Genomic DNA, 23,989 nt, shown 5'->3' with positions numbered 1-23,989 from the left:
TTTAAAAGATAAGAATTAAACGAGAGCCAGATTAACCCCTTGACCCCACACACTCACTCTTTGTCAGGTTCTCAGTTGTGCACTTTGGCTGCTCTCCCCAGAGCCACACAACCATTTTTAGGCTTAGTTTTGACCTGGACCTTTCAAGCACTTTCTACAGCAATCCAAGAATATGTTTTAACCAACCTTTAACTGTTCCACAGTCTAAACTCGTTGTGGTGACAGAGCCTGGAATAGTCTTCCTCCTGATATTAGATCTGCACAAACGCTCAAACATTTCAAATCATTAATAAAGAGACATTTTTGTGGTCTGGATTTTAACACACATTGACTTTAATAGCCTTAGTTGTTGTTGTTGTTTTAGTTGTTTTTATTGACATATTGTATTTATTTGTTTTTCTATATTTTACTGCATCATTGTTGTGCATTTTATTTATTTTAGTGGCATTTTACAGTGTTAAGCACTGTTTGGAAATGTGCTATAATAAACAAACTTGACCTAAATACTTGTAACTAGGGATGATTGTTTTAATAATAGAGTATCGATTATTCCTTTGATTAATTGAGTAGTTGGATAAGAAATACTTTTTTTTATTCATGGGAAATTATAAATATTCAAAAGACAAAAAACTTTTTCAAAATAAACTGCATACAACATCTGTCCAAAAAACTAAACCCTTTGATTGTATTTAAGTGTGCAACGAATGAGTTAGGGTTTATTCAAAGTTATGACAAATTCCTGCGTAAAAATGATCATCATACATAATGAAAACAATCTTATGAAAAATAACTACATTAGTTTTTTGAATATTTTATGTAAAGCCAATACAGTTATGCTGTATATTATATTATATATTGGCATTAGCATTACCTAAGTGCAAAGCTGGAGAAAAGAGTAAGTCATGCCACTGAATGGTTGCTAAAATTAAATCCAAATATGAGCTAGGTGAATGTCCCAAAACATCTGCTATTTTCTGCAGTTAATGCTTAATTATTTAAAGTTGCCATATTTTTGTAGCATGCACATGCTTGACACGAAGGAGGTTAGGGTTAGTTACAAAATACATATATTAAAAAAAATAAAAATTATTACAACAATTATTGGGATATTTTATGCATTTTTTCATATTAATGTTGTTTTAGACAAATATGAAATAATTAAGATTATTAGTTAAGCATCTAAGGGCAGTTTCTTGAATGGAAAAAGAGACTGTTTTTACTAGAAGCAGGACTATCACTTTTTCTGATGTACTTTATTCTTCAGTTTTACATATTCATAGAAACAGTATATAATATCTCTACCGTAAGAAGACTCCAGTAATTCAACCACATTATATAGCTTCTTAGAAGTGCAACTATACGTCAGTTCAGTTCAAACCAGTTTTATTTATACAGCGCCAAATCACAACAGCAGTCACCTTAAGGTGCTTTATGTTGTAAGGCAGACCCTACACTACACTACAATACACACAATAATACATCCCAACGTGATGACTCATGACATACTTACTAGAGATGGCACGATACCACTTTTTTATGTCCGATACCGATACCGATATCATAAATTTGGATATCTGCCGATACCGATATGAATCCGATATAGTGTTTTTTAATCAACAAAACTGTTTTTTAAAATATCTTGCTGCATTTTGCAAGTCTGCAAGTTCATACTCAAGTTTAAAACAACAACTACACTAAAGCTATTCTGTTATACCTGTATACAAAAAAAATATTTCATAGTTCAGCAATACTGATCAATCTAATAAACTTAGACCTACACCATCCTCCCTATTCTGGTATTTTAAAGAGTACTTAGCGTAAATATTAAGCAACCTAACTAATAGGGTTCCAACTCCCAGCAACAACAAACATAAATAAATAAAAAATAAGGAACCACCCCTCACGCGCCACCTCATGATGCTTAATCGACGTAATCAACCTTAATTTGATGCAGTGTGAAAAAAAATGCACAGAAATCAATTATTTTTCAAGAAATATTAAATAGATTCAACATCTTTCTTCAACAAAATTGCAGACTGCACAGATGGTACCTTCCCAAAGGAAAAAGTACTATAGCTCACTAGGGTATATATTAGACTTAATAGTCACTATATACAGTAATTGACTTCTATTCATTTTACATCAAATTAAAACTTTGGGTGTCAGATAATTATTTATTAAAAGCTCGACATTTTAAATGAGAATAAGAAAGAAAAGTATGTCTTTGTGCCCCCTTTTCCCTGTTCATGCCTTATCGGCCCCCCTGGCTAAACTTTGCTAGATCCGCCCCTGCACAGTTACCAGCGTCAGCTACGTAGAAAAAGATCCTGGTGTAGAAAGAAATATTAAATAAATTCTAACAACAGCTGATCAAGCTTAAACGTGCTGCTGTTGTTCAGCCGCTGGTTTCCTCTTTCTGGTGCAAAGTGGGCCAAAAACAAACAAGAGAGACTCACGACAGAAAAGCCGATCAGCTGATCATTTAAGCAGTTTCACGATTGAAGTAGCAGCCGGAGAGCGAGAGGCAGTCACTTGTTAAGCTTAACGTGGGAATGCTTTACAAACATTCAGAGATGGACTTACACACTTGCTTTACTTCTCTCGGGGATAACTTTGTCGGAGATGAAATGCCAGGTTGCTAGCGAAGCTCCACATGCTATCCAGACCACCGACAGGTCCGGCATGCCACAGCTGCTCTATCACGTGATGCATACTGCTCCGACTTGCTAACGTTCTGAGGTGAGTTACGGCGTGTTGCAAGTTTTGCGAGGTGCTTTCGTGATATTTAATGGATCGGATTACATTTTTTATTTTTCTCCGATATCCGATCCAGTAATTTAGGTCAGTATCGGACCGATACCGATACGTAATATCGGATCGGTCCATCTCTAATACTTACTAATTAATTAATTACCCTCTAAGGGGTACAATGAAGGAACAGGAGAGGAAATTCCATACAGAGTGAGGAATGTGAAAACTTTCAGCTCTGAGTGAAATGTAGGCTGAGTTGGATTCAGTGCAAAAATTAGACAGTGTTGGTGATTTTGAACTCGATCAAAATCAGTGTTTTACTTTCACCACATCTTCCCTGAGATATGCACACCTCCATCCCTTCGCTCCTTTCCTTTTTCCCCAATTACAGAAAATTGGCATCCTGCTGTTAACAGCAGCAGAATTTTTTTTTCACATCGTGGGCTTGATATTAGAATTTTAATTTCTAATGTCATAATATACCATACCATACCACCTTTATTTATAAAGCACTTTAACATAAAACCAGAGTTCACAAAGTGCTGTACATGCTAAAAGCAAATTAAAATGAGATAAGATAAAATAAATAACTAAAAAACTAAAATAAATTAAAACATGTCAAAACAAATTTAGTCAACCCCTCTAATCAATGCCAAAGGCTTCAGCGAATAAATATGTTTTAAGAAGACTTTTAAATTCAGAGAGAGAAGAGGCCTGCCTAACATGCAAGGGTAGATCATTCCACAACTTTGGAGCAACTACAGCAAAAGCACGATCACCTTTAGATTTATACTTAGTTTTTGGTACCTTAAGGAGCTGCTGATTGGCGGACCTAAGGGAACGGGGAGGTGTATATGGTTGTAGTAGCTCCGAGAGGTAGGGGGGGGCCAGGCCATTAAGAGATTTAAAAGCAAATAAGAGAATTTTAAAAACAATCCTAAAATGTACAGGTAGCCAATGGAGTGAAATTAAAATTGGGGTAATGTGCTCAAACTTTTTTGTTCCAGTTAAAAGACGTGCTGCAGCATTTTGCACAACCTGCAGGCGCCTAATGGACGCATCACTAACCCCAAAATAAAGTGCGTTACAATAATCCAGCCTAGAAGTAACAAAGGCATGGATTACTGTCTCAAAATGCTGTTTCGATAAGATAGGCTTTATTTTGGCTAATTCCCTCAAATGAAAAAAGCTAGATCTTACAGCAGCTCATATAATATAATTAATTAATTCTAATCTGCCTAGTATTGGACAACTAGGACAATAGAACACAAATTGCAATGACTGATTCTTTTTTCTTTTAATTCCACTGTATAAAAATTGGATGTGATTCATGAGGTAAAATTAACACAAACGTCTGTGTACAGACAAGATACAGCAGATTGTGGTTGCTGAAAGTAACTGCTGCTACAGCTTCTCTGCTGCTGCTCACGTCATCCCTCAGATCAAAATGACAAAGTGCCTCATGGTTCTATGACGTCTCTAATACTTAAATAAAAGTATTTCATTACAACAGGAACTTGTAAACAAAATTATTATAAAGATAAAACTATCCATTTTCAAGTCCCTCTATCACTGTTTTTTATAATATAAGTACTTGTAAGTATAAGCATATGAAAAATTTCAAGTGTGCTGTGGAAACAAGTTACATTATAATCAACTGAACCTTCTCAGCCGCATCTGCAGAGTGACTGCTATGGGCAGAAATCTGTGCCATCAGAAACTGTATTTGAATAAGTTAAATTAGAATTTGAATTGCTTGGATTGAATCTGAATTGTAACTTGAATAAATGCTTTTAAAAACTGAATATGAATTATCCTAATTTGAAATTCAATTTATTGGTTTGAAAATGATCATCACTAACTTTAAATTGAATTTTATATTTTGAAAATGAATTCAATTGTTTTGAAACTGTATTTTATCAATTAAAATTTATGTTCTCAAATAATTTCAGATTCACTTCTCACCATTCAGTTTCAGTTCTACAATTCAATTTCAGTTCCAAAATCCAGTTTTTTGGGACTTACATCCGGTTCAGGTTCAAGAGTAATCGAGCGCAGATTAATAGAGCTACGTTTTACTAACGGACCGAAAGTGTTACTGACGGGAATCTACAGCATCATGAGCTGAATTAAGACTTCAGAAGTCATTCGTCATGTCAAATGACCAGCGGATAAACTCTCAGGTTGGTAATAAATGTATTACACGTATAAGAACAAGCGTCATGTTAACAAATGATAGCCGTACAGTAACTTTTATGCTTATTGTAGCTGTTAGCTAAAAACGCTAATTTAGCGTAGTTTGCCCTGGATTCAGCTTTGACAAACAAATATGATCGACTGTTTCTAGTAGAATTCCAAAGTTGTCACCCTCTCAGAGCCCTGTATGCTTCCAAAGACCCCTACAGTAGGGAAACATGCAAAACGGTGTCCAAACCTTTGTGTTTTAGCTTTATTTATGTCTTACACAGCATCCCAAGTCTTTAGCTAGCTTAATAACTTTAGCTAAAGTGAATAGTTAGTCTAATTCGTTAGTGCAGCATTACTGGATCATCTCTGTTTGAAGTGATATGATATGTGACTATCACTGTGTTTAACTACCATAATAATTCTTAGGGTGCTGAGTGCATGCTTAATTAGATTTTTTTTTTTTTAAACATACTGCTCCATTACTATGTTTGACAGGCTGAAGTTGTCGATTTAGGAGGTGACCCGACCATCTTTTACAGGTGTTCTGTGCCAGAAATGGAGTGTCCACTGAAGACTGAAGATACTGAATCTCTACACCTTGCCATTGATCCCACTTGTGCCTTCATCTAGACAAGAGACATTAACTTAACCACTCTCACATGCTCTGTACCTACATCACCTTCCCTGACAGTCGTAGCTTGGCTCATCTGAGGGTGAAATTATAAGAATGTGTTATTTTTCAAAGTGCTCTCTAGGGTTCCTAAATAAAATATGGCATTGAGGTCATTTCTTTTGAATTAATCCCTGTTCTGAAATATAAGAAATATAAGATAATAAGATGGCGCCGGTGAGGTCGGCTGCCGTCACGACTGCTCCGACCACTTTTTCTTTGTCTTTGTTTTTTAAGTTAGTTTTCAGCGTTTCTAAATCGGCAAAATCATCACCATTGGGTACATTAGGTATAACAGTGACACTCTTGTTTCTATTGGTATACAATGTACTCACAATTCGAAGTTTTTAACTCCGGATCAGAGCTGGCCGAGTGAGATCTTGAGGGAGAACAAAGGGAAGCGGTGGCGGCCTAGAGGGAAGCGAGCCGGCGTCAGGAACAGGCTGAGAGCTCGTGCACACCGCACACCTCTGCCTAGCATCCTGCTCGCCAACGTCCAGTCACTGGAGAACAAGCTTGACGACCTCAGGGCCAGGGTAAAGTTCCAGAGAGACATTCGGGACTGCAATCTCCTCTGCTTCACCGAGACATGGCTGAACCCAGCGGTGCCGGACCACGCCATCCAGCCGGCCGAGTTCTTCTCGGTTCACCGCATGGACAGGACACGGGACTCGGGGAAGTCAAGGGGAGGCGGCGTGTGTTTAATGGTGAACAACAACTGGTGCAACAGTGCGAACGTTGTTCCTCTCACACGCTCCTGCACACCAAATCTGGAACTACTGTCCATCATCTGTTGTCCTTTTTATCTACCTCGGGAATTTACATCGGTCATTATAAGTGCCGTTTATATTCCACCACAAGCGGACACGGTCACCGCCTTATGCGAGCTGCATGAGGCACTCACACAGCACCAGACACAACACCGGGACGCTGCGCTTATTGTGACGGGGGACTTTAATAGCGCCAACCTCAAACGCGCAGCGCCGAACTTTTATCAACACATCACCTGCCCCACCAGGGGTGAAAGGACACTGGACCACTGCTACACTACGGTCAAGGACGGCTACAAGGCACAATCCCGCCCTCCGTTTGGCAAATCTGATCACGCCGCCATCTTCCTCATGCCAAAATACAAACAAAGGCTGAAACAGGAAGTTCCGGTTCAGAGGAAGGTCGCGCGCTGGACGGATCAATCGGTGGCCGCGTTACAGGACGCACTCGATGACGCAGACTGGGGCATGTTCAGAAACAGCTCCGATGATGATGTCAACGTGTTTACGGAAGCGGTTGTGGGATTCATCAGGAAACTAGTGGATGATACCGTGGAGACAAAGACTATCACAACGTTTCCCAACCAGAAGCCGTGGGTGGATAAAACCATCCGCGACGCTCTGAGATCCCGCACCGCTGCCTACAACACGGGACTCACGACGGGGGACATGGACCCGTACAAAGCCGCGTCATATAACGTGCGGAGGGCGGTGAAAGAGGCGAAGCAGCGCTACGGGAGGAAACTAGAGTCACAACTCCAACAGAGTGACTCTAGGAGCCTGTGGCGGGGACTAAGGACAATAACGGACTATAAAGCACCAACAACCGGTATGACGAACGCGGCCGTGACTCTGGCAGACGAGCTAAACACTTTCTATGCTCGCTTCGAGGCTGCAGCTAAGGACTCCAACAATGCTAGTGCTAGCGGCGCTAACGGCTGCAGACAGGAAGATACTGCCAGCACCGGAAACGTGCTCGTCATCTCCGAGCATGAAGTAAGGAGAGCCTTCAAAAGAGTGAACACCAGGAAAGCAGCAGGACCAGACGGCATCCCAGGTCGTATCCTAAGAGACTGCGCATACCAGCTAGCTCCTGTGTTCACTGAGATATTCAACATCTCTTTATCTCAGTCGGTCATCCCCACATGCTTCAAAGAGTCCATCATTGTTCCTGTCCCGAAGAAACCCCACCCTGCTTCTCTCAATGACTATCGCCCTGTAGCCCTCACCTCAGTAGTGATGAAGTGCTTTGAACGCCTGGTCAGAGACTTCATCATTTCTTCACTACCAGACACACTGGACCCACTACAGTTCGCTTACCGTCCAAATCGTTCCACAGACGATGCCATCTCTCATCTCCTCCACACATCACTCACCCACTTGGACACTAGAAGGGGGAATTATGTTAAAATGCTCTTCATAGACTACAGCTCTGCATTTAACACCATAATTCCCTCCACACTCACCACCAAGCTGGAGCATCTGGGACTCAGCCCATCTATGTGTCAGTGGATCTCCAACTTCCTAACTGGCAGACCACAGGCAGTAAGGATGGGCGGACATGTCTCAGCCTCCACCACTCTCAGCACTGGAGCCCCCCAGGGGTGTGTTCTGAGCCCCCTGCTGTACTCTTTGTACACATATGACTGTGTGGCCACTACCAGCTCCACCACCATCATCAAGTTTGCTGACGACACCGTCGTGGTGGGCCTGATCTCTGATAACAACGAGACGGCCTACCTGAAGGAGATTAGGAATCTGGAGAACTGGTGCCAGAGGAACAACCTCCTTCTAAACGTCAGTAAGACAAAGGAGCTGATAGTGGACTTCAGCACTAAGCAGGAGAGGAACTACCAGACCCCTGTCATCAACGAGTGCCCAGTGGAGAGAGTGGACAGCTTCAAATACCTCGGAGTTCACATCACGCAGGACCTGTCATGGTCCTGTCACATCAACACCATGGTGAAAAAGGCCCGACAGCGTCTCTACCACCTCAGACGCTTGAGAGACTTCCAACTGCCCTCCAAGGTGCTCAGGAACTTTTACTCGTGCACCATAGAGAGCATCCTGACGGGAAACATCTTAACCTGGTTCGGGAACAGCACCATGCAGGACAGACGAGCTCTACAGAGGGTTGTGCGATCAGCTGAGCGCACCATCCGCTCCGAGCTCCCTGACCTGCACTCAATCTACAGCAGGCGGTGCTGGACCAAGGCCAGGAAGATGGTGAAGGACCTCAGCCATCCCAACAACAGACTGTTCTCTCTGCTGAGGTCAGGAAAGCGATTCCGCTCCCTGAAGACCAACACAGAGAGACTGAGGAGGAGCTTCTTCCCGCAGGCGATACGGTCTCTCAATCACACCACCACACAATACTGACCCACACATATAGTTCTTACACACACTGGACTTTCTGGACATTGTTTTCACTTCATCACTTAAATCACTTTAAGCATATTTGCACTGCACAAGACATAATGTGGATTGCACAACACTGGACATTATATTCTTCATTTCCAGTTAATACTTGTACAGCTGCTGTTATTGTGTATATATTTATTTATATTTCTTCATACATTCTTATATAGTTCTATATTGTGTATTTTGTTGTACAGTTATTTTATTTTCAACTTTAATTTATATATTTTATCTTATTCTTTCCCAGTTAAAATTACCCTTCATTCTAATTTGTGTTGTACAGTTATTTCATTTTTAACCTTAATTTATATTTTATTCCTCCCTAGTTAAATTTACCCTTTTTAATTTTTCATATTTATTTCCTATCTTATTCATAGCCTTTTCCTTTTTTGTTTTCTTTAGGTCACGAGCAGTTGTCCAAGCATTTCACTACATATCGTACTGTGTATGACTGTGTACGTGACAAATAAAATTTGAATTTGAATTTGAATTTGAATTTTGAATTTGAATTTGAATTTGAACCTCTCCTGGTTTTAATGGCACTTTGGATTTCCTTACTTTCTGTTCCACTCCCAACCCCAAATAGATGCTGGCAAGCTGACACAGTAACATGGAAGAGGGAAAGAAGTTGGAAAGGACAACTACAAATAAACCTAATGCCTAACAATGAAAAATGTAAAATAAGAACAATAATAATAATAATACTAAAGGTAAAGGATAAAGTAACAAGTTTTGAGTTTTTTGTTTATTCCAAATGATCATCCAGATGTCTGTGACATGTGATGACAAACAACATAATAGAAGGCCTTTGTCATCACATGCTTAAACTCATATATTTTTGCATGAACAGGCAGTCAGACATGCTGTAACTGTGGGGTAGTGTCATGTAATTAATATATTCTTAGTGCTTATTTTCTTATTATAATGTTTAATGTATGTTAGTAATAAAAGCTTGTAAAGCAAGGCCACTTTTGACTCGTAAACTAAGGGCTCAGCCAGACTGAAAACAGGAAGTTAGTGTAGAGCAGGGGTGTCAAACTCAATTGCACAGGGGGCGAAAACTCAAGGCACACTTTAGGTCGCGGGCCAAACAAGATAAACATTTATTGAACACACTAAAACAATGTTTTTTAATAAAAACAGACAGGAATATTATTCCAGATTAAATAAACTTAAAAAAATAAACTTTAACTTTAAATATTTTGCTCTTCATAAAAATATATCCTGTCAAAATTATGCAAGTTAGAAATATGAACATGCTGCCAAAAACCCCAGAAAAAATAAATGAAAGCAAATTCAAGCTGGGCGTTGCTTCAGGAATGGAACTAATAAACTGTGCGGGCCATTCTGTGTCGTACTTTCCCTTGAGTGTGTCATTACACTGCAGAACCAAAACCAGCAAAAACCATAAATCAACAACCCCTCCCAGGTCACAGTCCCAAAGTCAGACCGCGCATCCCGCAGCGGTGCAAAAAGAACAAAAACAAAAACGCCACAAAACAGTCTCAGGCGGCCCATCACTACAACAAAAGAGTTTCAGTGGCCTACCTCGGGTCCCGTGACGGCAGTGGGACGCTTTAGACGGCCGACCTCGAGTCCAGTGGGGGCAGCGTTACAGCTCCGGCAGGCAGCCATGGATCCGGCAGCAGCAGCAAAACTGTTCTGGGGGCCTGCCACTGATCCAGTGGCAGTGGAGCTGCAGCTCCAGTGGCTTGCCACGCGTCCAGAGGTGGCGGCGCTGTACCTCCTGCAGCCTGCCACAGGTCCGGCAGTAGCGGCGAAACGGTTCCAGTGGCCTTCCTCGGGTCCAGTGGCGGCGGCGCTGCTCCTCCAGCGGCTTACTCCGGGCCCCGTGGCGGCGGCGCTGCTCCTCCGGCGGCTTGCCCCGGGTCCGACGGCAACGGCACTGCTCCGGTGAGCAACAGCTAGGAGTGGCACATGGCCTATGAAGCACTGGTCGCTGACGTGGGCGGTGTGAAGGGCGTGCTAGACGTGGGCGGTGTGGAGGGCGCGCTAGACGTGGGTGGCGTGGAGGGCGCAGAGTTCAGGAGTCTGACAGCTGTGGGGAAGAAGCTGTTCCGGTACCTGGTGGTCTTAGTCCGGAGGCTCCTGTAGCGCCTCCCAGAGGGCAGGAGGGTGAAGAGTCCATGTGATGGGTGACTGGGGTCTTTGATGATTTTCCCAGCCCTTTTCAGACACCGCTTCCTGTAGATGTCTTTTATGGCAGGAAGTGGTGCTCTGGCGATGCGCTGGGCAGTTTTCACGACCCTCTGCAACGCCTTCCGGTCCGAGGCAGAGCAGTTCCCGTACCAGTTCCCGTACCCTGTTGTAGGGCAGGGATAGCTCAGTAGGTAGAGTGGCGGCCCCATGATCGGAAGGTCGGGGGTTCGATTCCCCTGAACAGCTACCCTGAGGTACCCCTGAGCAAGGTACCGTCCCTACACACTGCTCCCCGGGCGCCCAATGGCTGCCCACTGTTTCACTGAGTGAATGGGTTAAATGCAGAGAGGGATTTTCCCCACGGGGACAAATAAAGTACACTTCTTTCTTTCTTATACAGTTGGTCAGGATGCTCTCGATGGTGCAGCGATAGAAGTTCACCAGGATGTCTGAGGACAGGTGGTTCTTCCTCAGAGTCCTCAAGAAGAAGAGGCACAGGTGAGCGTGGACGTCCAGATGAGATCCTCGGAGATGTGGACTCCCAGGAACTTGAAGCTGCTCACACGCTCCACAGCTGTCCCCTTAATGTAGATGGGTGGATGTGGGTCAGCGTTCCTCCTGTAGTCCACGATGAGCTCCTTGGTCTTCTCGGTGTTGAGCAGCAGGTTGTTTGTGTCGCACCACTCAGCCAGACGATCTACCTCCTCCCAGTAGGCGGTCTCATCGTTGTCACTGATGAGGCCAATCACCGTGGTGTCATCTGCAAACTTAATGATGGTGTTGGAACCATCAGCAGGTCTGCAGTCGTGGGTGAAGAGGGAGTAGAGGAAAGGGCTCATCACACAGCCTTGTGGTACACCGGTGTTCATTGTGATTGTAGATGAGCAGCGGTTATCCAGCCGGACATGTTGGGGGCAGTTGGTCAGGAAGTCCAGTAACCATTTGCAGATGAGGGAACTGATGCCCAGGTCTGTCAGTTTCCTGATGAGTTGTGAGGGGAGGATTGTATTGAATGCTGAACTGAAGTCTATAAACAGCATTCTGGCGTAGGTGTTGTTGTTGTCCAGGTGTGAGAGGACAGAGTGCAGTGCGATGGAGACTGCATCCTCTGTGCTCCTGTTCTGGCGGTATGCGAATTAGTGGGGGTCCAGGGTGGGGGGGAGACAGGATTTGAAGTGTGCTAGGACCAGCTGCCCTAAGCACTTAGTGATGATGGGGGTGAGGGCTACTGGGCGGTAGTCATTGAGGCTAGATGGGTTGGAGTTTTTGGGTGTCGGGACGATGGAGGTGGATTTGAAGCAGGCCGGTACCACAGCGTGGGCCAAGGACAGATTGAATATGTCTGTCAGCACTCCTGTAAGCTCCCCAGAACACGCTCTGAGAACACGCCCGGGGATGCCATCAGGGCCTGCAGCCTTGTGGACATTGATCCTGCTCAGCACCGCTCCTACATCGGTGGGGGAGAGAGTCAGAGGTTGGTGGTTTGGCGTCATGTCTGCTTTGGTTGTGATTGTGGGGTTCCCTCGCTCAAAACGAGCATAAAAGTTGTTGAGCTCGTTGAGGAAGGAGACATCAGAGGATACGGGGGAGGGTTTGGTGGTCCTGTAGTCTGTAATGGTCTGGAGTTCTTGCCACCTGCATCGGGGGTTGGAGTTAGAGAAGTGTTCTTCTACCTTCTTTTTGTAATGGTGTTTGGCTTTTTTGATACCCTTCTTTAGATTAGCCCTGGGCGTAGGCATGTGCATCTCCTGACCTAAAGGCGGTGTTGCGGGCCTTCAGATCATTACATGCTCCATTTTTAGGACTTTACCACACAGCGTTTCCTGGTGTATGAAGCAGTGATATGCTGCTAACTCACCGGTACAGTGATCCTGCATCTTTACTTGCATCCTGCTGACTTGTCCGCTTTTTTCACCGCACAACACCGGCGCTCCATCTGTTGTAAGTCCAACAAGTTTGTCCCAGGGCAGTTTCATGTCGGTTACACTTTGACATACGTTTTAAAAAATGTCTTTTCCTGTCGTTGTCCCGTGCATCGATTTAATGTTCAATATTTCCTCTCCACGGATGAAGATGACCAGCTGTGCAATGTCCATCATGTCTATACTTTCATCCACAGACAGTATGCAATGAACTTTTTGCTTCTTTCACACAACTGTGTTCTTAAATCAGTGGCCATCTCACAAACCCGATCAGCAATCGTATTTCTCCTCAGGCTCACATTTGCCAAAATCTGCGTTTTGTCTGGACACAAGACGTCGCACAGCTTCATCATGCAGCCCTTCAGAGTGGTACCGGGCTGATTTGGCTCCTCTACTACAATAAAACTTGCTTTCACAACACCTGCACTTTGTGATTTTGCTCTGGTGCAAAAACTCTGCTGAAATGTCAGATTCTTCTTTAGCTCGTCTACTTTCTGTAGTTTCTGCTCTGCATTTAGGTTTTTCAGCTTATCCTGACATTTTGTCTCATAGTGCCGTCTAAAATTAAATTCCTTCATTACAGCCACATTAGCTCCACTAATAAGACACACGGGTTTACCAGCATGTCTGTAAACATATATTCAGTCTCTGGCGCTGAAAGGCTCTGCTTTCAGAATCAACTTTTCTCTCCACCATTGTGAGCGGCTAGTTTCGCAATAACAGAAGTTTGACTTGATTGACGCGGGAATGTTCCCAGTTAGCCTAGCGTTCAGCACGGAGGCTGCAGCGCTGCATTATGGGATCTGTAGTTTGTATATTATTAGCACCTCATATCGCCGGGTCATGCATAACAATAATAGTACATCTATATAAAATGATCTCGCGGGCCGGATATAAATGTCCGCCGGGCCGGATGTGGCCCGCGGGCCTTGACTTTGACACGTGGTGTAGAGCTATACAAGCATATAAATAAAAACAGGACACCCAGACAAAAAGAGGAACTAGTAACATGAAACTATGTGTGACGTGTAAAGGACCAAAATAACACCTATATGAGACACATTTTTAAATTCTAATGTTAGAGTTTCTGCAACTGGCTTTTGGGGCTGTGCAGGGCTCTCTCTTCCAGAAGATGATTGAATAAAGAAATATAAATGTTTTGACCACTCTGAGTCGGGTTTTCTCTGTTCTATCATGGGGATCAAAGAATAGGGTTTAGGGTGCTCTCAGTGCTCGGGCCCTAATAAACGGAGCAAATACAATAGGGCCTTCACACGCTCAGTGCTCGGGCCCTAATAATGATAATACTACTAATAATAATAATTAATAATAAACGGAGCAGATACAATAGGGCCTTCGCACTCTCAGTGCTCGGGCCCTAAAAATGTTATGACATTTTTTAACACAAAATGCAATGGCATGAAAATCTCAAAAATAAATTTTTCATTTACAGTCGGACAGAAAACCAATAAATGCTTAAACTGAAACAACGCTTCAAAAGCATACAAGGCAAACGGAAGTTAAATCATACAGAATACAGAAAAAATTACAAAAATAAACGTGGCTAAAAAGTGTTTGGTTTTTAAAAAGATATTTGCAGTCAACATTTTTTGGAATTGACATTATACATAATTCCTGTTTTTATTTCCCTTCTACGACAATTTTTTGCTCTTTATTCCCATAAACTATAACTTTGCTGTTAAAAATTGAGTCTGTCATAGACACCTATGTGTTTTTTTTTAAATTCTAACTTAATTTTATTGTTTTACTCTGACTATTGTCTGTCTGTCTCTGACTCACAGTCACCTGTCTAGTTCTACACTCAGGGAGCTCCTCCACATCTGTAGCCCCTTCATCAAACGAGCCTGCCTTATCACCGGCTATGTGAGTATTTGTGTGTGCATAGCTTTGCAGTGTATATATACCGGGTAAAGTAAGCATCGAACACGTCACCAATGTTCTGTGTTAATATATTTCTAAAGGAGCTATTTACATGAATTTATCACCAAATGTTGGTAACAACCCATCAACTCCACACATTCAAAGAAATGAAACCATAGATTTCCAAGAATTAAGTTATTCCATCGCTATAATGTGGTCCACCTTTCGCGGCCTCGCTGTTTTGTGGATTTTTTGGGGGGCAATTTTCCATACTTTTTCTTCTTTTATTTTCTTTTTTTTTTTTAAACAGCCATTGTGTTCTGCATCCTGATTGGCTGTAGACAATTATCAATCAATCTTGTGCTGTGTCTCCAGAATGCATTCAGCTTGTCAAATTTATATAAATCTTCAATCACTAGCAGTGTGACTCTGAGGTGCTATACTGTATGTTTGTAAGTTTTCTCTCCAACAAACACAACACTGTTGACGAAACATTTTGCACCATCAAAGGCTCCTATGGTAGCACCGAAAGGGCAGAGGAAGATGCTATCCATTGCACAAAAAGTTGGACTTCTGGACATGCTAGTTACCCTATTTTTTTTTGGATTAGGTGCATTAAGCAAAACAAAACAGTCAGATAAGTCAAACTTTACTCAACTCATTCCTCTTGCTTCCCCTACTCCTCATTGATTCTTTAATGATTCATTAATGTTGAATTCTCTGGCAGCTGCTCTATTCCCGTGTTGTTGGCCTGAAAACAGGGTTTGATATTTGGTTTCATTCTATAATACTGGACTTATTTTTCTACGAAGATTTGAACTTTGAGAGTTTAAACAAGACAGAAAAGTGTGAAAATGTTCATGCCTGTCTGAAAAAAGTGTATAAAGTGTGTAGTGATGGGTTTTACAGCCTTAAAACACCTATAATAATTGTAAAAAAAAGAAAGTATTGTACAGGGAAGGTGCAAAAAGCCATGGAAATTCATGGCATCAGCTGAAATCTATCAGTAATTAGAAATCAGTCCTGCCACTTAGTGCAAATGAACACCAGCTGCTTCAGTTCCAACTGATGGCCTGTAAATGGTGCGACATTACCAAGGTGTCGCACACGAAACCTCTCATGACGGGTAAAACCGCTGAGGTCTCCTATGACCTTCACAACCCTGTTGTTTCATAACATGCTGATGGCATTGTTACAGAAGAAATGATTAAACACTGAATGTCCCATTGAGCAGTGTTGGATCTATAACTGGGAAGTGGGAAGAACATTATTTCACCATAAACTGGCTGTGACCAGATCCTCCCTGCCTTGTTTCAGACAGAGGAGTGAATAGAACTATCAGTTATCCAAGAGCCAAGGAGCAGTTGTGGAGAGCTGCAGAAATACCTGGAATCCGCAGGTAATGACTGGTCTTGTTTTAAAGAAAATGATAAGTGATGCAGTCAAGTGCCTTGGCAAGTATGCACATCCACCACGCAAAAACATCCTTTAAAGTTTGTTGAGCAACATTTAAATAAGCCTGTGAAATCCCAGAAGAATGGTCTGGTAAACGTTGAACTCTGCCATAATACACGCATGTTTGCAGATCAAAAATCACCAAAAACACAACATCAAAAGAAAAGTTTGGAAGTGTGGGGCTGTTTTTCAGAATATGACACTGGCATGGTTCATATAATTGAAGAAAGGATGAATGGAAATGATTACACATAATTTATGGTTTAATGTCTTTGCGTGTGTGGTCTGGACAGGCTGTTTCCAACATTTGATGAGAATTCCATGTCACCTTTAGAAAGATATTTACTTAGAGAATTGGTGATATGTTCAATACCTTTTTGCCTGCTGTAGACTCACAATCCCTGGAAAGACTTTCGTCTAAAAAGGAGTGGCTTGCTGAGATGTTTCTCTCCTCTATCCTGCAGGTAGTGATCATCGTGTCTTTCAGGCTTTGGCTGATGGGAGGATCCATGCCGCTTTTTTCTGAACAAGACAATCCCGCCTCCTTCTCACCTCACTTTCTCACCAGGTCAGCATCACACTCAGATGGAGACAGAAGAATCTGGTATTGAACATTTTGTCCTAAAAAGTCTTCTAATATCCATATAACTTGTTTCTAACATTGAAATATTGTCCGGTAAACCATAAATACATATATATGGTTTTTATATCAGTGGTGGACGGGAGTGGAGGCCTGGCGCTACTGAACTATCTGATACACGGGGAAAAACAACTTGATGTGTCCAGGCAGCCGATTTATGCTACATCATTGATTTATGACAAGCCGCTTACAAAAATGAACAATAGGAGCGTTAACTAACCCTGATCCTGTTTGGGGTTTTTTGTGCATTGTGTTTAAGTAGCCACTAATGATAAGACTTATCATTATTGCACAAGACAGAGATTGGAAATAAATAGAAAATAAAACACTTAAGAAGACATAAAAATAAAAAAATTGATATAGGAATACTGGCACTGCAAGGAGATCAAAAGGAGGGATAAAGAAAATTAAAAATGGAAAGCAGATCAGCAAGTCATCAATAATTAAATATAAAATAATAATTAAAATTGATCAGGGAGGGCTCAGGGAGGGGCGGGGCCATCTGCTGTCATTGGTTAGGGGGGGAAGACAGGATAAAGACATGCTGTTGAAGAGAGACAGAGATTAATAACAGATATGATTCAATGCAGAGAGGTCTGTTAACACATAGTGAGTGAGAAAAGTGACTGGAAAGGAAACACCCAGTGCATCATGGGAATCCCTGGCAGCCTACGTCTATTGCAACGTAACTAAGGGAGGATTCAGGGTCACCTGTTCCAGCCCTAACTATATGCTCTCTCTTTCTAGTCAGTACTCTTGCTGCAGCATTATGGAATAATTGAAGGATTTTCATTCTGACTTCCTGATAATAATGAATTACAGCTGTCCAACCTCGAAGTAATAAATGCATGAACTAGTTTTTCAGCGTCACTCTGAGACAGGATATTTATTACATATTTGTTTAATATGTGCCTTAAGTATGTAAATGGTAAATGGCCTGTATTTGTATAGCGTTTTACTAGACCTCCCAACTCTTGAGCCACGATCGCCCATATATATATATATATATACACACACACACACACACACACACACACACACACACACACACTTTGGTGTCACGGTTCGATATTTTTTCGATACAAAAAAATGTTCATGCCTTTTTAATTTGTCATTTATTAAAATTATAAATATATATTTTAACTCAAAAGTACAGTTTTTAAATTTAACCCTAACCCTTGTGCGTGTTTTTTATTTTGACAGCGAATGCGCACCTGCGGACCACTTATGTGCAGCCCTGGTTATTTAGCTCATCATATCGCAGCCACAGAAATGATTTTGTCCATGAAACCATAAAGCTGCACTTTCTTTTTGCCTTATAGTCTGATTTGTCATAACTTTTCTGTTTTGTGGTAAGCTTTTCTTTGGCTGTCACTTCTTCACCCTGACCAGTCTTATTTGGCTCAGCAGAACTGAAATATATATCCTGCTGCTTTTACACACTTTTTTCACACCATAGACAATTGCCTATGCACTCAGACCAAAAGGGGCTGAATAATTACGCAGACCCCACTTTGCAGTTATTTATTTGTAAAAAATGTTTGAAATCATGTATGATTTTCGTTCCACTTCTCACGTCTGCACCACTTTGTGTTGGTCTTTCATGTTACCCATGTATTTTGGATTCCATAAGGATGTACTTAGTTTTTCACAGGACCACATGAAGTCCTTTGAAAACCTTCTTTTTGGCAAGACTGTGTGTTCTCTTATTAGCACGTGTGCTCCGTGCACAGCATTTAACAGTGAATGAAATTCTCATCTGGTAAACCCTGTATACTGTAGTAAAGTTTGACATTTATTTATTATTTATTCTTATTTTTATATTGTATCTAGTTTTAATTAATGTTAATGTATCTGCATATGTTTATCAATATAAATCAATATAAAGCACCATAACCTTTTTTGTATATGAACTGGCACAAATCACTGCACATTTTGATTGACTGGTTGACTGATCAATTGTTTTATTTTGAATATGTAAATAGAAATAACAACAAGCAAGAAAATACATTGTAAATTCAAAACAACATAGAAAATAAAAATAAAGTTCCCACAAATATACCACAAAATATATATACTTAAAAAAGGAGTAGAATGAAGTTTACATTATTTAGCTGGCTGTAGCTCAGGTGGCAGAGCAGGTCAGCCACTAATCAGAAGGTCGGTGGTTCGATCCCAGGCTGCCTCGTGGCTGCATGCCAAATATCCTTGGGCAAGATACTAACCCCGTGTTTGCCTACTGGTGGTGGTCAGAGGGCCCGGTGGCGCCAGTGTCCGGCAGCCTCACCTCTGTCAGTGCGCCCCAGGGTGGCTGTGGCTACAATGTAGCTTGCCATCATTGTGTGAATGTGTGTGTGAATGACTGAATGTAGTGTGAAGCGCTTTGGGGTCCTTAGGGACTAGAAAAGCGCTATACAAATGCAGGCCATTTACCATTATTCCTACCCACTGGTGGTGTCAGCATTACTTGGAAAAATCTAAAAGAGTTGAGGTTGTAACACATTAGTGCCCATAGTTTGGAAGTATCCAAAGATGCTTTCTGCCAAAAGATTGAACCACTTTAACGTCCTAACAGGCTTTGAGGATCAAATTAATTATTACTGACATATCAAACACATTGCCTCTTGAATTTTGTAATTTATAAAAGCAGACAGCAAAGTCTGGGTGCCAAATTACTCTTTCAATTAAGAGGTGTTTTAGCCTTCAATGTCCTGTTTGTCAGTTCTCACTGTTGAGTTTTGCTGTTTTAATAGAAGCAGGTAGCTACAACAAATCTTCAGAATTAATACATGAGTCACACAGGTTTGATAATAACTGTTGTTGAGGTTTAAATTTATAATCTTAAATGCTTATATGTTGATTATATTGCTTTATATAAGAAAGGCCTAACTCTGAGTACACTCTGTGCCAAAAGTGTTGACAAGAAACGACATGGTTTTGCAGAAGCATGGTAACTGCAGTAGAAAGTGAAACCAACTAGGCTGTTCGATCGAAACTTAAAGTGTGGTGTGACGTAGAGAGCAAGTATATAAATAACTAGGCTTCCGTTTGTGCTTCAGACCTGGGGTTGTGTGTTTTGTGTTCAGGTCTCCATATCCCAGATATGTAAAATTAAAGATCATTGTTTCAGTTTGACCACTCTGAGCCCTGTGTCTTTCTTGGCCGTAAAGAACACAAAAGAACTGGGATTTAATACTGTGCTGCACTTACAAAAGGGGAGAATACAAAGACTAAATCAGAGCAAACATGAACACCAGCAGCAACTGCAGCATGACTCTTTTAAAGACGTTTAGGATTCAGTATACCATGATCTGCTATAGGTTTCTTTGACTGGGCTTTAAATGTCAGTTTATTAGATTATTCTAAATTAGTTGTAACCTTAGACAACCAAGCATCTATTATATCTTTGTCCTTTTCTTCTTTTTTCTCTAACCTCTCTCCACAGGTTTTTAACCTACTCATATTTGCTGTCCTTTAATGCCTGGTTGCTGCTGGCCCCCATTGTGCTGTGTTATGACTGGCAGGTTGGCAGCATTATGTTGGTGGAATCGCTGGGTGATGTGCGCAATGTGGCCACTATGCTGCTGGCTGTAGTGATGATTGCTTTATGCCTGCACTGCATCTTTTCACTGCAGGTAAGAACAGAAATGTAGTTCAAAAAAGCTTTAGATCACATTTCCCATGATCTCTGCTGCCTCGTGAATCTTGTCTGCCCTCAAATGTGTCATTTAAAGGGCATAAAAGTTTTTTAGGGATGAGTACAATAACCTCAGTTCTATCTGTATTTAAGAGCAGAAAATTGGAGGCCTTTATGTCTTTAAGACATTCCTGCAGTTTAACTACTCTAGTTTTCGGGTCATAAGCTGCTACTTTTTTCCCACACTGTGAACACTGCGGCTTATACTGATGTGCGGCTAATGCATATCTTTTTTCATGCGGTCAAAAACATTTTGCCTGGTAATAGTAGACCAATAAAATTGATAAGTAGTATATATACGGTATATATTTTTACCGGTTGTTAAGAGACGTTGTAATGTTGTTTGTGCACTGTTCCGTAAAAAAACCATAAGCAGCGTAATTTGTTTGTTACCAATACGTACGTATACTTACAGGTAGCCGTGTTACAGGCGCTGTTCGAGGGGAAAAAAAGCATTTGCAGTATGTATTTTTGTATGTTACTATGTTTATATTACCTTACGGATTAAATTAAACGGTAAAAATCCTCAGGTGTAATATTTCTGTATACAAAATTAATTTTCTTTCTAAAATTACAGCATGTGGCTTTTAATTAGGTGCGCTCTGTAGTCCGGGATTTACGGTAATTGGTGTGTGTTATCTGGCTTCATGGACAGATAGAGCTGGGTGTCATCTGCATAGCAGTGTAAATGTATGCTATGTCTTCTAATGATGCTGCCTAAGGGAAGCATGTATAATGTAAACAGAATTGGTCCTAGCACTGAACCCTGTGGAACTCCATAACTAACCTCAGTGTGTGAAGAGGACTCTCCATTTACATGCACAAACTGGAGTCTATTAGATAGATATCATACAAACCACTGCAGTGCAGTACCTGTAATACCTACAGCATGTTCTAATCGCTCTAATAGGATATTATGGTCGACAGTATCGAACGCTGCACTGAGGTCTAGCAGGACAAGCACAGAGATGAGTCCACTGTCAGAGGCCATAAGAAGATAATTTGTAACCTTCACTAAAGCCATTTCTGTGCTAAAATTTGACTAACACTAACACTCAGTGATTTGTGTATTTTAGTTTTATTCTTTGATTTTTGTATGTTCTTAGTGTTTCCTGTTTTATTTTGAAAGAGTCTGTTGTGTCTTTATCTTTGTGTTTAGGTTCACTTCCCCTGTAACGTCATTGGGTTCATTTGTGTCAGCTATTTCCTTCCCCTGATTACCCCTAGTGTGTATGGCTGTATCCCAATTCAGGGTCTGCAGCCTTAACGGTCCACAAGGGCCGCGTACTCAAAGACCGCTAAGGCCGGAAGTGCGAGGCTTCTGAAATGGGACGGTCTAGCCTCCGTCGCGCTGCCCAGGTTGCCTAGCAACCATGACACTAACAGCTGGAAACGTTTCAAACAGCTTTGTTTGACAGAAATGAAGGAGAAAATATTTGTTCATTTGTTTGTTTGTTTCTACATGAGCTTTGATTAGTTGAGTATCTGAGGCTGAGACCACAGGACTGTAAAACATGATTGTTGGGCTTCATTTCTGTACTGAACAGTCATTTATGTCACGATCCTGGGTCTTATGACCCAGTGTTTTGAGTTTTGGTTCTTTTGATGTTTATAGTGTATGTTTAAGCTTATTAGGTTTCCTATGTTCATTTGCTTATTAGCTCCCCCTTGTGTTTTCAACCCCTGTGAAGTCTCCCTTTCCCTTCGTGTGTTTCATGTCTGTTGTCTTATGTTGTCATGTCTGCCTCTCATGTTTCCTGTTTTATTTTGAAGAGATCTCGTGTTTTTATATTATGGATTATGTTTTGAGTCCTTTGTTGTACTGTTTCTTGTTTCCCTAGATTTCAGTTATGGTTATCATAGGTTTAGTTCTTTGGCTTTGTAATATGGCTTCCCTGTGTTCAATGTTGTGTCTACTGTGACCTCTTTGTACCATGTTTCTGGTCCCTATAGTCTGTCTTCTCAGTTGCTGTTAAGTTTGCATGTTTAGAGTTCAGTCAGTGTGTTTCCTGTTTTACTTTGAAGGTCCATGTCTCATGTGAGTGTTTCTAGCTTTGCTTCCCTTGTCTCGTCCATGCCTGATTACTCCCAGCTGTGCTCTCCTTCTGTGTCTCATTCCCTCGTTATCCCTCTGTGTATTTAAGCCCTGTGTTTCTCTTTGTCAGTGTCGTAGTCTCCCTCATGGCTGTGTTTCCCTGTGTGTTAGTTATCCATGTCCCAGTTTAGTTTTCCATGCCATTCTGCAATAAAGCAGCTTTTTGAGTTTAATTTCGTTGTCGTGAGTTTTGCGTTTGGGTCCTTCTCCTGCCTGTACACAGCCGAAACATGACAGAAGACTACGACCATTACATGGACCCAGCAGACAGTGAGCTGTATGAGCGCCAGGAGGCAGCCCTCGCCCAGCTGGAGGAGGAGCTCCGCTGGAAGCCGTGGCGCGCTCCGGATTTTGAGCACATATTCCGCGGAACTCGGCTGGCTTTTGGAGGTCCCCGAAGTTGCCAAAAGCCTCCGCCTGTTGCCCCGGTGGGAGGTGGGAGTGCTCTGTTTTTCTTCGGATGCTCACGCTCCAGCCTCTGCCTTGCCGTCCCGCACGTCAGAGGCTCAACTGTATGCCCCGTCAGCTTCCTCTCCTCAGAGGAAGCGACGCTCACGCCGCCGTCACTTTTCACTTGCTGAGCAACTCCCGGTGGTGAGTTATAATGACTGCCTTTCACACATCCCACCTGAAGCCATAACTGAAAAGGACAATAAACTCACCCCAGACACTGTTGGAGTCTCCCTTTTGGATGATGACATAGACTGGGAAAAGTTTTTTCATTTTGCTCCCTTTGAACAGGGAGAAATCACAGACAATAAGCACTCGCCAAAGGCTGTAAATGCTGTTAAAGGAAAAACTGAGCAATGTCACCAGGTCTAAAACACTCAGTTCAGGTTCTGTCAGTTCAGGTTTTGTCAAGTCTGGTTCAGTCATCCCCAAGTCAGCTCACTCTAAGACTGTTAACCCGAGGACGTCAAAACCTGCTAAAACAAAGACTGAAAAACATTGTGGGAAAAATGCTAAGTTCATTTTTGATAGGTCTGTTTTTGTCGACCCGGTACATATTAACCCTAAGCCTGCCAATTCTAAGACTGTTTTTTCTGAGCCTGCTCCTTTGCCTGCTCGTGTTCCTGCTCCTGGGGCAGCTCGGGCCCAGCGTGCCCCTTCACCCGTACCAGTTCCTCGGGTGAGGGAGACTGAGGTCCAGTTGGTCCCTGCTCTGGTTTCCAGGCCAGCTGAGGCTCTGTCAGTTTCTGCACCCGTACCAGCTCCTCGGGTGAGAAGGGCAGTTGCCCAGCCGTTGCCGGTGCCTGTCCCGGCTTCCAGGGTGAGGGGGGCTGTGAACCAGTCCACCCCTGCACCCATGCCGGTCCCCAGGGTGAGGTCAGCCAGGATACAGC

At 42.1% G+C, this 23,989-nt stretch overlaps 1 protein-coding gene across 5 annotated transcripts in view; it reads left to right on the top strand.

Moving 5' to 3' along the window:
- The window catches only part of tmtc1 (transmembrane O-mannosyltransferase targeting cadherins 1), an 84,817-nt gene that overhangs the window by 19,764 nt on the left and 41,064 nt on the right, over positions 1 to 23,989 (top strand). For 4 of the 5 annotated variants that reach the window (XR_015125900.1, XR_015125901.1, XR_015125902.1 and 1 more), the window contains exons 5-7: positions 14,681 to 14,762; positions 16,679 to 16,818; positions 20,300 to 20,489. Coding sequence is in view for 2 of the 5 variants with exons in the window: in XM_086270367.1 (XP_086126493.1) it covers positions 14,681 to 14,762; positions 16,679 to 16,818; positions 20,300 to 20,489 (412 nt within the window). In the remaining 3 variants the exon portion in view is untranslated. The remainder of the gene's footprint in view (positions 1 to 14,680; positions 14,763 to 16,678; positions 16,819 to 20,299; positions 20,490 to 23,989) is intronic. The other variant, XM_086270368.1, reaches the window with a different exon arrangement.

Source organism: Aulonocara sp. 'chitande type north' Nkhata Bay, linkage group LG17 (assembly GCF_057382095.1).
Source record: "Aulonocara sp. 'chitande type north' Nkhata Bay isolate Kocher_YH1m ecotype deep benthic linkage group LG17, A_spYH_male_GT1.1, whole genome shotgun sequence".
Taxonomy (NCBI): domain Eukaryota; kingdom Metazoa; phylum Chordata; class Actinopteri; order Cichliformes; family Cichlidae; genus Aulonocara; species Aulonocara sp. 'chitande type north' Nkhata Bay.
Note: the sequence above shows the minus strand (reverse complement) of the source record. Positions and strands in the feature narration are given on the sequence as shown.